This window comes from Pogona vitticeps, chromosome 1 (assembly GCF_051106095.1).
Source record: "Pogona vitticeps strain Pit_001003342236 chromosome 1, PviZW2.1, whole genome shotgun sequence".
NCBI lineage: Eukaryota > Metazoa > Chordata > Lepidosauria > Squamata > Agamidae > Pogona > Pogona vitticeps.
The window spans coordinates 16,100,642-16,115,575 of record NC_135783.1 but is presented as its reverse complement, the minus strand read 5'-3'; the positions used below and the strand labels follow the sequence as shown (position 1 = coordinate 16,115,575).

The window sequence follows — 14,934 nt, the reverse complement described above, 5'->3', positions numbered from 1 at the left end:
TGATAGGCAGTGGTTTCCTTGTGCTTAATTCCACAGATTTGCCATAAGCGTTTCATGAGCTTTGACGTGAACGATGTGCCCAAATCTGTGATTATCTCTGAGGCAAATCCCATCCTGGACATGTACCCCACCAAAGCATCGGCCACTGTGTTAGTTTCGATGTTTGTCAAGGGTATGGCTTCAGGATACCTTGTGGCATGGTCCACAATTGTTAGTATGAACCTATTCCCCCTCTTTGTGGCCTTGGGCAAAGGTCCCACAATATCCACCCCTATGCATTTGAACGGAGTGTCAATCACAGGCAAAGGGCACAACTTTGCTTTGGTCCTGTCGCGGTTATTCCCCTGCCTTTGACACACATCACATTGTTTACAGAACTCCCTGATCTGCTTCCCTATGTCAGGCCAGTAGAAATTCTGTGTGATTCTCTGCTGTGTTTTGTTCACTCCTAAGTGTGCAGCAAACATGTCAGAGTGACCCCTTTGTAAGATCATGGGGCGATACTTTTCAGGTACCACTAGCTGACTCCTGATCCCATCTCCCCCTTTTGAGATATTCCTCAGGGTCTCTCTATACAGAATCCCCTTTTTCTCCAGAAATCTCACTGGGGTTTCAGGTGTTAGCTGGGCGTCAGTCACCTGTTCAAAACACTTTTGGAGAGTGGCGTCTGCCTTTTGCTCCTGTCCAAATCTGCTGTCTGTGGTTAAGGTTTCCACCACAGCTTCTGAACTTCCCCCACCTGCTTCCGTCTCTGGCTCATCATTACCCCCCTGAACTGTCCCTGTGGTGGCTTGTGAGCGTGTAATCACTAGCACCCGTTTCACATGTTCAGCCAGGTCATTTCCCACGAGCACAGCTGCTGGCAGAGTCGATGAAATCGCTATCCGCCAATCTCCCCTCCAGCCTTGAAAGTTGACAGGTACCTCTGCTACTGGCAGAGAGATTATCTGCCCCTCAATCCCTGCCACCTTCATGCTCTCATTTGGGATTATAAACTCCCTAGGAATAATATCTGGATGGCACAGGGTTACCTGGGAACAAGTGTCCCGCAGCCCCCTATACTGACGGTCAAGTATTCCTACGTCCACCCCGGCTGTCTCAAACAACTGAGAATCTGTTTTTACCAGCAAGCAGCGCTTTACCTCCCCAAGAGGACCATTTTCCTCAGCCTGATCAGCAGAGGTAGCTGTTCCAGACTGAGTAGTCATGGCAACAGGCTCCCTCTGTGACAATGAGCTTTGCTCTTTCTGGACACAGAACACAGCTTTTGGCTTGGTCCCACTAGAATTCTGAGGCACCATTCCTTTTAGCTGCTTTAATTTCTCACACTCTGAGATCAGATGACCCTTTCCCTGACAGAAATAGCATTTTCTAGTGTATTTGGATTCTCTCTCCTCTTGTTTCGGTTTTCCCTCCAAATTCTGAGGGCTTGGTTTCATGCCTGAGGGCTTCCCTTCACCATGGGCCCCTCCCCCTTGCTGGCTTTTCCCTGGTCCCTGAGAGTACTTGCTGTAGGTTTCTTTGGGTTTACCTACAGATTTCCCCTCACCCAAGGGCTTTCTTATTTGGGAGATAAAATCCGCGATTTCTGCGGCTGCTGCCACAGATTTCGGTTTCCTTTCCCTCACCTGGAATTTCAATTCCCCATGCAGAACTGAATAGAACTGTTCCAGGGCTATCAAGTCTTTAAGCTGTTCATAGGTCTCTGTTCCCTCCTGCGACAGCCATTTCTCAAGCAGCCTCACCAATTGGGCCCCCACTTGGGTAAAAGTCTGTTCTGGCTTCTTGGTGAGGGACCTGAACCTTTGTCTCAGCTGCTCTGCATTTATCCCATGTCTTGCAAACACCAGTTTTTTAAACTCTGCAAAATCTTTCATCCGTTCCTCAGGCATCTCGGCATAAACCTCAGCCAGGCTACCACTGATTAAAGATCGCATGATGGTCATCTTCTCAGTTTCCCTCACTGAGAAGTCCACAAACGCTCTTTCCACTAAGGAAAAGAACACCTCAGGACAATCTCCCTTGTGGTACACAGGGAATTTCTTCAGGTCAGCCTTAGACAGTTGGCCTCCCTCAGAATCCCTATTATTATTATTGTTCTGGTTCATCAGTTCCAGTTTTCTTAATTCAAACGCCATTCTTTCTTTTTCCAGAGCAATTCTCTCTCTCTCCCTCTCCATTTCCATTCTTTCTCTCTCTCTCTCTAATTCAAATTGCCGCTGTTTCTCTCTTTCCCTTTCCTCCATTTCCCTCACCCTCAGTTCATGCTGTTGGGCTATGAGTATTTTTCTGAGTTCTGGGTCTTGCTCTCCTGTGCTGTCACCTTGCACTGAGCCAAATTCATCCTCAGAACCTTGGTCAATCTGGGGGTCTTTCACTTCACTCATGTCTGCTACTTGGCTTCGAGTCAAGGGCATAATCCCCCCTCAGAACAGGCTGCTTTAAAAAGTCAAGCCTCAAAATAAAACGACCACTTTTTTCCTCCTTGCCTCAGAACCAGCTCTCCTAGAGATTGCTGCTGTTCTTCAGCACTAAATTTGCAACAGTATCGAGTCAGAGCCTACCCCCCTCTGCTGGGCCTCTCAGCTGGCAAGCTAGCTCACTGTTGCTACGCAGTTTTGCCTCAGCGTTTTCCCGCCAAAATCAGGCTGCCTCAGAGCACCTTAATCTAAGTCTCCCCAGTTGGCACGTTCTTCTACTAGTGCACCTCCCCGTGAGGTACACCTAGAAGATTACCTACGCGCCTCAGACTGTCCCTGACTAGACCCCCCTTGCTCTGGGCACACTTGCCAAGGCTTTGCTGGACCGCTGGACAACTGGACCAGTCGTATCCCACACGCTGGACACCAATCAATGTGACAAACCCAGACCTACTGGGATCTATCACACAGTTACTAAGCTGCCACCAACCCTTCCCTATAATAAGTCACACAGACCAGGGATGGATTTTTAAACAATAAAAGAATAAGGTTTATTTTAAATACAAACAGGGTAAATAAAACAATCAGGTGAATAAAATAAAGTAACGTGGCTTATTCTCACACACACAAGCATACAGTTTGGTTCACCTAGAACCTTTAACTTAAAGCACAGACCCTGAACCCATCAGTTCTGGCTAACCAACAGACCCCTGAACTTATCAGGTTGGTACTCTGACACACAGTAGTACCCTGTCAGACACCCAGACTCCCACAACAGCTTCTTCTTCCCCAGCTGCTGCTTCGTCCCAACCCAGTGTCTCACAGTCTGTCTCAGCATCTCCTCTTCACCACACAGGCATCACATATTTATACAGTACAGCCCCTCCTCCTGATGTCCCGCCTTCCACTCCCCATAGGATGGAACTTTCCCTCCAAACCCATGACAGACAGGTAACATCAGTGCTGTTATGTAACATTCTCTTCTCATGAAATGGCCAAAGTATTGAAGCCTCAGCTTCAGGATCTGTCCTTCCAGTGAGCACTCAGGGTTGATTTCCTTCAAAATGGATAGGTTTATTCTCTTTGCAGTCCAGGGGACTTTCAGGAGTCTCCTCCAGCACCACAATTCAAAAGCATGAATTCTTTGGCGGTCTGCCTTCTTTATGGTCCAGCTCTCACTTCCATGCATCACGACAGCAAAAACCATAGCTTTGATTTGTCGGCAAGAGTTCTCTGTCCACATACTGCAGAAGTCTACCTTGGAGGATTTTGAGCATAACCTTCCTAGCATGTGAAATGAGTGAAATTGTACGGTAGTTGGAGCATTCTTTGGCACTGCCCTTCTTTGGGATTGGGATGTAGACTGATCTTTTCCAATCCTCTAGCCACTGCTGAGTTTTCCAAACTTGCTGGTATAATGAGTGTAGCACCTTAACAGTGTCATCTTTTAAGATTTTAAATAGTTTGACTGGAATGCCATCTCCTCCACTGGCCTTGTTGTTAGCCATGCTTTCTAAGGCCCACTTGACTTCACTCTCCAGGATGTCTGGCTCAAGGTCAGCAACCACACTATCAGGGTTGTCCGGGATATCCAGATCTTTCTGGTATAATTCCTCTGTTTATTCTTGCCACCTCTTCTTGATGTCTTCTGCTTCTGTAAGGTCCCTCCCATTTTTGTCCATCTTTCCACAAAATGTTCCTTTAGTCTTTCCAATTTTCTTGAACAGATATGTGGTTTTTCCCTTTCTATTATTTTCCTCTATATCTTTGCACTGCTCATTTAAGAAGGACTCTTGTCGCTCCTTGCTATTCTTTGGAAGTCAGCATTCAATTTTCTGTAACTTTCCTTATCTCCCTTGCATTTTGTTTCCCTTCTCTGCTGTTTGCCTCGTTGGACAGCCACTTTGTTTTCTTGCATTTCCTTTAGTTTGGTATGGTTTTTGTTGCTGCCTCCTGTACAATGTTAGGAGCCTCCATCCATAGTTCTTCAGGCACTCTGTCCACCAAATCTAGTTCCTTAAATCTGTTCTTCACTTTCATTGTGTATTCATAAGGGATTTGGCTTGTATTTTGCTATAAGAAGTTGATGATCAGAGCCACAATCAGCTCCAGGTCTTGTTTTTGCTGACTGTATAGAGCTTCTCCATTTTGAGCTGCAGAGAACATAATCAATCTGATTTCGGTATTGCCCATCTGATGATGTCCATGTGTAGAGTCGCCTCTTGTGTTGTTGGAAAAGAGTGTTTGTGATGACCAACTTGTTCTCTTGACAAAATTCAAGAGAATTAGCCTTTGCCTTACTTTGTTTTGTACTCCAAGGCCAAATTTACCTGTTGTTCCTCTTACCTCTTGACTCCCTACTTTAGCATTCCAATACCCTATAATGAGAAGAACATCTTTCTTTGTCGTCAGTTCTAGAAGGTTTTGCAAGTCTTCATAGAATTGGTCAATTTCAGTCCCCTCAGAATCAGTCGTTGGTGCATAAACTTGGATTACTATGATGTTGAAAGGTCTGCCTTGGATTCCTGTTGAAATCATTCTGTTATTTTTGAGATCGTATACCAGTACAGCTTTTCCCACTCTTTGTTGACTATGAGGGCTATTCCATTTCTTCTACAGATTCTTCCCCACCATAGTAGATATGATAATTGTCTGAATTGAATTAGCCCCTTCCCGTCCATTATAGTTCACTGACGCCCACGTCAATGTTTATTCTTGCCATCTCCTATTTGACGACATCCAGCTTACCATGGTTCATAGATCTTACATTCCAGGTTCCTTTGCAGTATTTTTCTTTGCAGCATCGGATTTACCTTTCACTTCCAGGCACATCCACAGCTGAGCGTCCTTTCGGTTTTGGCCCAACCACTTCATTAGCTCTGGAGCTACTTGTCCTTGTCCTCCGCTCTTCCTCCGTAGCATGTTGGACGCCTTCCAACCTGAGGGGCTCATCTTCCAGTATCATATTTTTTAGCCTTTTGTTTCTGTTCATGGAGTTTTCTTGGCAAAGTGGCTTCCAGTTCCTGCTTCAGGTGGATTACGCTTAATCAGAACTCTCCACTATGACCTGTCTGCCTTGGGTGTCCCTGCACGGCATAGTCCATAGCTTCTTTGAGTTATTCAAGCCCCTTCACCACGACAGGGCAGCAATCCATGAAGGTGAGAGCTGGCATAGCTCTGAGTAAGTTCCAGCATAGGATTGGATTTTGTACAGCTCTGGCTAGCCTAGAGTCAAGCTCACTTGGCCATTGGCTACGTTGGACAGCTATGATGTATACTGAGTGCTGAAAAAATACAACCCACCACTTGTGTCAAGAAAAAGTGTGTTCTGTCAGCTGTGCAAACTAGTGTTATGTTTGCTTCCTTATGTTGTGTTTAATCACTATTAGTAGTTATCAGAAAAGGACAAAGACTGGTGCATGATTGTAAAACTCCCAACACCCTGCTTTGTAAAAATAATAGGGCTGCTTATTAAATAGCTTGCAAGTGATTGATGTGGGTGTGATGAAGCTACATAAGCATGGACTTAATTGCCTTCTTTTGGCCTGAGCTTTCTAGAAGAGCAACAACACAGTAGGAGTAAGGGAAATGTATGCACCTGTGCCAAATAAAATTAGATGAAATATTTGTATTATTTCTGGTACAGAAATTGGAAGTGTGTTTGGAGGCATATAATGGAAACCAGACTCTTATTTTTCCCATCTTGACTACTGACATAGCATTTGTCTGCCAGGAGAGAGCAGCATTGTTACAATGTTAGATGCCTATATTATCAAACTCACAGTGTGATTCTGCTAAGTCTATTGCAGTTGACATGCTAACTTGGAAACGGAATGTCTTCTAGTGTTCTGCTGGTGGACCAGTTAATACAGTATATTCGATCTGAGGCACTGTTGGAGTATCCAGAATGACGAGAAGGCCTCCAGCTTACATGTCTGACATTTTATTAGAGGACTATCCAGTGCAGAAAAAACACTTAATGCTTTTTATCATGGTTGAATCTGTGATTACTTTTTTTCTCCAATGATAAGGGAAATAAATGAGTTTTATTTGGGATTGGGGAGTTTGAGATTGTATAGGATCTTTAGTATACAAAAAAGTGGGACTTTAAAAATGTAATCCTCTTTTGATTAGAGATATGTGAAATATGTATATAACCCCGAAAGTGAAAAGAACAACAATGTGCTATCAAACTGATTATGACTTTTCAGGGTTTTCTAGGTACAGAGTACTCAGAAGTAATTCACTATTCCCTTCTTATAGGGCATAGTGGGGAATTGAACTCCTACCCTCTGACTCTGCAACAAGATACCTAACTCACTGAAAATAGTGTTGGCTAAAAGAAAAAAAATCAAAATCCATATAGAAGACTTTTATTAAGCCAACTCAGAGATCATAAAATACTACGCAGACTTTCAAGGAGTTTGGTTCATGTGATAAACAAACACTTGGTCGCGGAAAGTTAGTGCGTCACCAGGAAAGTGGTTGTCACAGTTTTCAGTAATGTAGTCACTGAGGAAAGTTCTCAACCCAGATGTTTCCCAACTCCAATCAGCCCCAGCAAGCACAGGAAATATCGGGGATTGTTAGAGTTACAATCCACCAACTTCTACAGTGTCATGGGTTCTACAGCCTTGATACAAAATAGTAAAAGTTTGGATGTATTGTATACAGTACCTAAGAAAGAGGGCTCTGTCTGATTAAAATTTTAGTTGATTAATCTTCTTTAAGTGTTAGTAAGCTATCTATGCACATTTAAACCTTGAATAAGAACTATCAAGGTGAAAAGCATTTTTGTTTTTAGTTTATATATGTCTTAAATGCTATTTTAAAAAGGCATTTTCTGTCACACACAACAGAAATGATGCCTCTTCTAAGAAGGTGCTTGCTAAATGTTTTTTTTAAAAAAGCTAGTATTACATTTTTTAATCTCTCTGACTTTAATAGTTGCCTTTAATTAAAAAAACAGCAACAAAAGGCTTTGAATTGATATAATGTTAATAGATTAAACCAAAGTTTTAATAAAGTATTTAATAAATAATGATTTTTAAGAACAACTTACATTGGGCTGATACCCAGTGTCATGTAGTGGATAGATGGACCAAAACTCACTTTGCCATGTCAACCCACTGGAGACATGTGGAACTGGTAAAATCACTCCTTAAAGGGTCACTGTAAGCCATTTCTGACATCATGGTACACAACATGTATGTGTGTGCGCGCACACGCGCGCGCACACACACACACAGACACAGACAGCTAAATTGCTTACTTACATTTAGTTGCCTTTATTAAAGTATCAGTGTAGGGAAAAGTAATTTCTCAAGATAGTTTATCTGGAGCAGAGAAATCGGGGCAGAAAGAGAATGGTTAACTCAACTACTGCTTGAGGATACACTGAAATAATGAATGGTTTCATCTAGTTCTAGTATATAACTGTAAATTATTTGAATTACAGTGGGGGCTTGACTTGAGAACTTAATCCGTATTGGAAGGCGGTTCTCAAGTCAAAAAGTTCTCAGGTCAAATCTGCATTTCCCATAGGAATGCATTGAAAACCATTTGATCCGTATCTGCTCTTTTCCGTCCATAGAAACTAATGGGAAGCTGCTATTCCGCCTTCGATGAATAGAGTGAGATATTTTCTTTCTTTTTTTCTTAGGTCAAGAAAGGTTCAGGGAAGGCAGGGAAAATACAGTCCAGGCAGTACAGTACCAGGCAGTCTGAAGACTGTCTCCCAATCCACTCTCTAAACACTGGGAGGAGTGAGGAAGCAGACAGGCACCCTTTTCACTGGCCAACAGTTAACTGAAAGTTCAAATTTTGCAATTTCCCTGCCTCCCACGTGGTTTTTTTTTCAGTTCTTAACTCAAATCTAAGTATGTAAGTCGAGTCAATATTTTCCTATGAGAGTGGTTCTTAAGTCAAAATGTTCTTAACTCAAGCCGTTCTTAAGTCAAGACCCCACTGTATAAAAGTGTTCCTAACCTTTGAAGTTGTGAAGCTCTGGATAGACCGATGGAGAAAATGTCTCAGTTTCCATTTGCTCAGGACTGGTGGTGAATATACTCTACTAAACTAGTTTCCTCCCTCACTGGATTGTTCTTTCTGATCATTCCTTAGAAAAATACTCCTATGAATTGGTTGCTGTTCACCTATTTGTTTTTGTCATGCTTTATAATGATAGTTCCCCTGCCCCTTTTCACTTTTCAAGGTCCTGATCATCCACACAGCCTGTCTTACAAACTAGAGCTTGGGTCGGATCAGGAAATCCCCTCTGATTGGTATCCCTTTGCCACAGTACAGTTTGTTGTGTCTGATGCGTGTGCTTCTGGAACTGAAGTGAAATCACTGGGCATTGAGAATGATCTTCAACCCCAGAAACATGTGACTTATAAAACATGTTATAATTGCCAGGTAATATTATTTTTCTCTCTGTTTTTTAACTTAATTGAGTGTCTTAGCAAAGCATATGTAACATTCCTTCATTTCTTTACAGTATTTTGTTTTCTACTCAAGCCATATATATGGTGAAGTATATCAGCCTTGTGTAGGCAATGGTCAGGGTTCCTGTAGACTGTAGAATTACCTTACACTACATCTGGAGAGCATTTGGGAGGGCAGTAGTAGACTAGTTTTTAGTCTTAGCATCATGGAGTACTATTGGGCAGTTTGAAGGCAAGAGTGGCTTATCACTAAAAATCACAGGTATAAACTAGCTTTCAATCCTGTATGAGTCTTCATCAGGCGGGACACCACAGAACTGGGGGTTGGTGTAGAAGAAGCACAAATGATCCAAAACTCAGGGCCAGATGTACCTGTTTAAACGAAGTTTCAAAATGGGGCCTTTTGCACTACCCCTAGCTTTGTGGTGCATAACGTGATGAAACCCCATTAGGCTTTTATTAGTGATGTTTTAGTGATGTAATAAAGGTATCACTCACCCTTACCTTCTAATGGTGCTACAAGGATCACATGGCTTTTTGTTTTCTTTAATGTATGTATATCTTTAGGTATTTGATTTTTATACTTCCCATCTAGCAAACTGCTTATCTGGGCAGTGTACAACAAAATATAAAGAAAATTGAGCAGGGGGTTGGGCTTGATGGCCTTGTAGGCCCCTTGCAACTTCACTTTTCTAAGATTCTATAAAGAATATGTATTATAAAATCAATTATAAAAGACACCAATGGACTATAATTCCAGATAAGAAGACAGCACAAAATAACAGTTTCTCTAATTCAGCGTTTTAATTCTTCCTCTATCCCATTAACTGGGAGGATCTCCCCAAAGGCTTCCCTAAGAAGCTCCATTTTCAGGAGCTTCTTAAAGGTGTGGAGGGAGGACACCTGACATGTTTCCTTCAGGAGGGCATTTGACAGAGAGGGTGCCACTGCTGAGAAGGCCTGATTTCTAGTTGATGTTTTTCAGGCTTCCCTAAGTGTCAGTTATTATCTCAGAGCTGGTACTTGATTCCACAGTTGTCAGAATGTTATTGGTTCACAGGTTTGTATCCAATGAACTCCTGTTTTAATTTATTTGCAGCAGTTAAATCCAACACTTCATTCTGTTTGCACAAAGTGTTGCTTGTACTGGTGGCACTAAATTTGGGCAAATTTTAGTGGAGTATCTACCAACAGTAGAAGAAAAGCAACTCATAAACATTTTTCTACTAGCATGCCCTGAAAACAGCCGTAAATTCTGCATACAGTGGTGCCCCGCTAGACGATGACCTCGCAAACCAATGAATCCGCATGATGATGAGTTTTTGCGATCACTATAGTGCTTCGCAAAACAGTGTTTCCTATGGACGATTTTCACTGGATGATATTTGGGTCTGTGCTTCGCAGACCGTTTTTCGCAAGATTACAATTTTGACAGCTGATTGGCACTTCGCAAAATGGCTTCCCTATGGGTGATTTTCACAGAATGATGAAGATTTTTCCCCACTGGAACGCATTAAATGGATTTTAATGCATTCCAATGGGGAAACGCTTTTCGCAAGATGATGTTTTCACAAGACAGCGATTTCAATGGAACAAATTATCATCGTCTTGCGGGGCACCACTGTAACAGGTTTGGGATGGTGGTTGTTTCTTTAGTGAGCATAACGTTGAAAATTTCGTTAACTATTTTTTAAAAGTGCATTCTTTTTGCTTTATTACTACAGGTTGAAATTGAGAAGAAATGGATCAGGCTTGATGGAGAAGATCCCAAGAAGTGTGGGAGTTGTCAAATGCAATAGGAAGAGGAAGAGAGAAATAATATGCTGTGCTCTTATTGATAGTTGAGAATATGCTTACTACATATATTTGTTGCAAACAAGGGAGATTGAAATGCTGTAAGACACAGAATTTCATCATATATCTTACAGTTTGTTATGCTTAAGGACTTAATGTACAGTTGAAGCTTCTACTCCTACCTTTAACCCATTGAGTGTAATGTCTTCTTAAAAGGTAATACTGTAGACAGATTTTGTTCACTATTTTGAAAATGAATGGCATTTGATAAGAATTTCTGTAAGTCAGTTGACCAGGAGACAATAAGCAATAACATGAACATATTTTGGCTTCTAATAGTCTAGAAGAATAAATTACAGCATGAACATTAATGTAATTTACTCATGTAATCCTATGTGTTTCTCTTTTCATTATGGTAAAATGGTAAAAACCTCAAATGTACTTTCAAAGAGATGTCACATGTAGGTGTAGATTTTTAGAATGGCGCAGCTGGAAAGAGATATCAGGAATCTAAAGTATCTTTTTTGGACCCTTCCTGAAAAATCCACACAGTTTCTGAAGCTCATTACAACTGCTGATATGTGTTCCTTCACAGAAATAGACATTTCTTACAGGAACCAATTCAGATAAGCAGTGTTCTTCCTTTGCCCTCTTATGCTGCAAAAGGAAGCTTTCCCCTCCATTCTTTGGAGGGCTGCTGTGCCTGAGCTTTTACAAAAAAAGAAAAATAAAGAAATTACAGAGGCTCATGCCCTAGAAAGGTTACATAGAGCTTTCATTTCAGTGTTTTGGATAGAACTGAGTTAAGTTTTACTATTTTGCCAACTTATACATTATTTTGGATCCTTAGTGAGAACAGATGTGAGATTTGGACCAAAAAGATGCCCTGAATTGGCTCTCAAAGAAAGAGTGAGATCCAGAAAAGCTGAAATGAACGTGAAAAGTGAGATGTTCCCTTGTATTCTCAGCCAAGTAAAATTTTATTTAATGGGTGTGTAAAACATTCCTGAGTCTGAAGAGAATATACAACTATAAATGTGTGGCAACTATAATCAGTTTAACGTTCTAGATGTTGATTTTTACATTTATTGGTCAGATGAATTTGTCCACTTGTGGGAGGTACTATGCTCATTCTTTTCTTCATGGGGCTTGTGTTCACATGCTAGAGGAGTGTCTACCTCAGTTTTAATTCATATGGACGGCTCTATGCTTTACTGCAACTACCCTAGATGTTTTCACTGCTGCACATAAGTCTTTTTGGAGTCAAGCTGTAATACTTGTAGTATATTTCATCTTGCTTTGTCCCTGGTGCAGATACTAAGCAAGAGCTTTAACATAACCTTAAGACTTCAGTTAATTTACCCCAAAGGGGAAATGATTTAAAATAAGTTGAATTTTATTAATCTGGGAAAACATTATAATTTCGGTGCAGCACACAGTGGAAATGAATATTCCATTACTCTATAAATTATCGATGTAACTTTCTCCCAACAGTTAATTCTAAAAATACCTCAGCATTTTTAATCTCATTGTTCTGAAATTTCAAAAGAGTTTTTAATTTAAGAAAACGCCATTGTATACTATTTTATAGAATTGAGGAAAATGTGGCTTTCTTACCTTAGTTGACCTCAAATATTATGCATTTTACTTATAGGCTGTCTTGTTCAGACTCCATCTGATAGTGCAAAACCCATTCATTTCAACAAAACTATGTGTTCTGATGTGGACAGCATGAATCTTTCTAGATTGTCATACTTTAAGAGAAAAATAACTTAAAATACACATCTGCATCGTTCAGATATAAAGCATGGCGAATATATATCGGAAGACAGGACAGAGAAGTAGAAGGGATCTTGACTGCAATGCAGAGCTCTTGAAGCCTTTCATTCGTCAACATTAGAGACAACAGTTCTTGGACTGCATTACCATCTTCCTCAGTAAGCATTTCTGTTGGCCAGGGATGACAGGAATTGCAGCCTGACATTATCTGTAAACTGCTAGATACTGTACCTGTCCAGAGTTTCAGGCATGGATCTTTCCCAGACCTTCCTGAATAGGGGTTGAACCTAAGATCTTCTGCATACAAAACATGGTATTTATAGCTACAACCCTTTCCTGTTCTTCAGGATAATTCTAAAGGATGACCAATTTTATTTTTGGTTTCCATTTTTGTGACAAAGATTGCAGATGAAAGACTAAAACTGATTGTTCCTAAGAGGATACTCAAGGAGAAAGACAGGAAAGCAGTAAACAGACAAGGTATGGCTCAATATAAATCTCAATAAATACATTATCTTACAAGGAAATACATTAGCTTAGCTTGTCTCAGCTTGCTATCCTAAGGCTAGTGATCAAGGTTACAGAGGCTTTCTCTCTGTGCCTTTTGTTGCAGTGCAATGGACTGAATATCTCTTCCACCACTGAAAGTGTCGTTTGTGAAAGTATCTGAATTGGATGAGATGAAGAATGAGAATGATATATCTTGCTATGCAAAGTAAAATTGGGACCAGAGGAAATATCCTATCTAAAGAATAATGGAGAGAGGCCAAAGGAATGTCTGGAACACAGGGAAAATTTGAGGAGGATTCTTTTTGATTATGAGACTTGGAGATACACAAAAGGGCACTTCCTTGTGATTCTTGCACATTATATTATTATTTTGACACTGATGCTGCCATTCATTTATTCAGCTCTGTGCAAAGTCTAGTGTAATTTCTTCTTTTACAATAAGTCTATTCATAGAAAAGCATACAAAGAAATGGTAAGGTAAGAACTGAAAATCACATGGGTTTTCTCTCTTCTTCCCCAAAAGAAAGTCAATAAATGGACTTTAATTAGAAACTTCCTTAGGGTGGTGAAAGAGACAGGGCGATGGAGTAGTGGGGAAAGCATGTAAGGGAGCGTGTCACAATGTCCCCTACATTGTCACCTCTGTACAATAAATTTAATGCAATGTATTAGCAAATTTTGTAGTTCATTATTTTGCTATTTGGATTTTCTATTTCTGTTAGGTTACGACTAATTTAAATCCCATTGATATGAATGGATCTGCACTATTTCTGCTGGATCCAACTCATTATTTGGAACAATCTAGAACAGAAATGGGCATGAGGTGCTTCGTAATGCTTTGTACGAAGCATGAAGTGTGGCTGCAGAAGCCCATCTCCTCCCCGCCCCTCTGGCTGGCCCACACATTGTTCTTCACTTGCCGATGGGGACCTCCTTCTCCGGTGGTATGCCAGTTTGGGCAGAAACTCCAACAAGGTGGTCAACTGCTTGAGGAGGCAGGGAAGGGTAGCATGAGCACCTGCCAGGACTGGCATGCTGCTGGAAAGGAGATCCCCAGTGGCATGTGAAGAACAGTGAGTGGGCCAATCAGCTGGGGTGGAAGGGAGATGGGCTTCTGCAGTAACTGTGGTATCACACGGTGTGCTTCATACAAAGCGCAACAAAATGCTTCATGCCCGTTTCTAATCTAGAGCTGGCCATAATTGGAAATATTTGTTTCCAAATGTTATATGGAAATGTGTTGAAAGCTAGAAGTGTAGGATTCTATTGATATTACAATACTAATATCGTTAAACTGTTTTTATGATTGTAAGTGTCAGCAGACCTAAGTCTACTGAAATCAGTGGTATGCAGATGTAACTTTGTTATGTGTATCCATTCAGAGTTATAAAAATAATTTATAATTAATATAAGTCTTCTGTAGAAGTACTAAAACTGATTGAAGGTTTTAATCTTTATAACAGTCTTTTCTGAGTTTTGTTATTAAAACATTAAAGCTGTATATTTTAATGAAAAAAATGGTTTGGGTAGATATTTTTTCACCAGTAGAACACTTTGCAGGAAAAAAATCCTTCAGACCACCACAAACTATGTTCAGCCCTCCTCATGAATCGCTGGTGAGTTTTTAGCGGATACAATACAGTCCTTTGCATCCCTGATGAGCCAGGGGATCCTAACTAGGTGAACATTCTATCAAAACTGAGGATGCCACAGTAGTTGAAGCCCTTTGTGTGTCTAGCTGCAATACTGGTGTGAGTAGTTATAAATTTTGTTGTAATGGATTCTAAGATAAATAGAATCTTAGACCATAACTGCCCTTGGTAGGCGCCTATCGTGACTGATCGTTGGGCACATGAAGCAGAAGCGATCAAGTTCACCGATGTTTCCATATTCTTATTAGCAGGGTTCAGGGAAATCATTTCTTAGCAGATACAGTCTTTTGTGGGAGCTAAAAAAAGCTCTCCTTTTTCTGTGTGGCTAAGTTA

The 14,934-nt window shown here is 40.9% G+C and overlaps 1 protein-coding gene across 6 annotated transcripts in view; it reads left to right on the top strand.

The window, feature by feature from the left end:
- Positions 1-14,467, top strand: part of STON1 (stonin 1) — a 39,860-nt gene extending 25,393 nt beyond the window's left edge. For 5 of the 6 annotated variants that reach the window (XM_072987931.2, XM_020811539.3, XM_020811540.3 and 2 more), the window contains exons 3-4: positions 8,635-8,837; positions 10,591-14,467. In XM_072987931.2, coding sequence (XP_072844032.2) covers positions 8,635-8,837; positions 10,591-10,665 — 278 coding nt within the window. In that variant the 3' untranslated portion in view covers positions 10,666-14,467. Of the gene's footprint in view, positions 1-8,634; positions 8,838-10,590 lie in introns of those variants that run through there. The other variant, XR_012083034.2, reaches the window with a different exon arrangement.
- Positions 14,468-14,934: the final 467 nt, after the last annotated feature.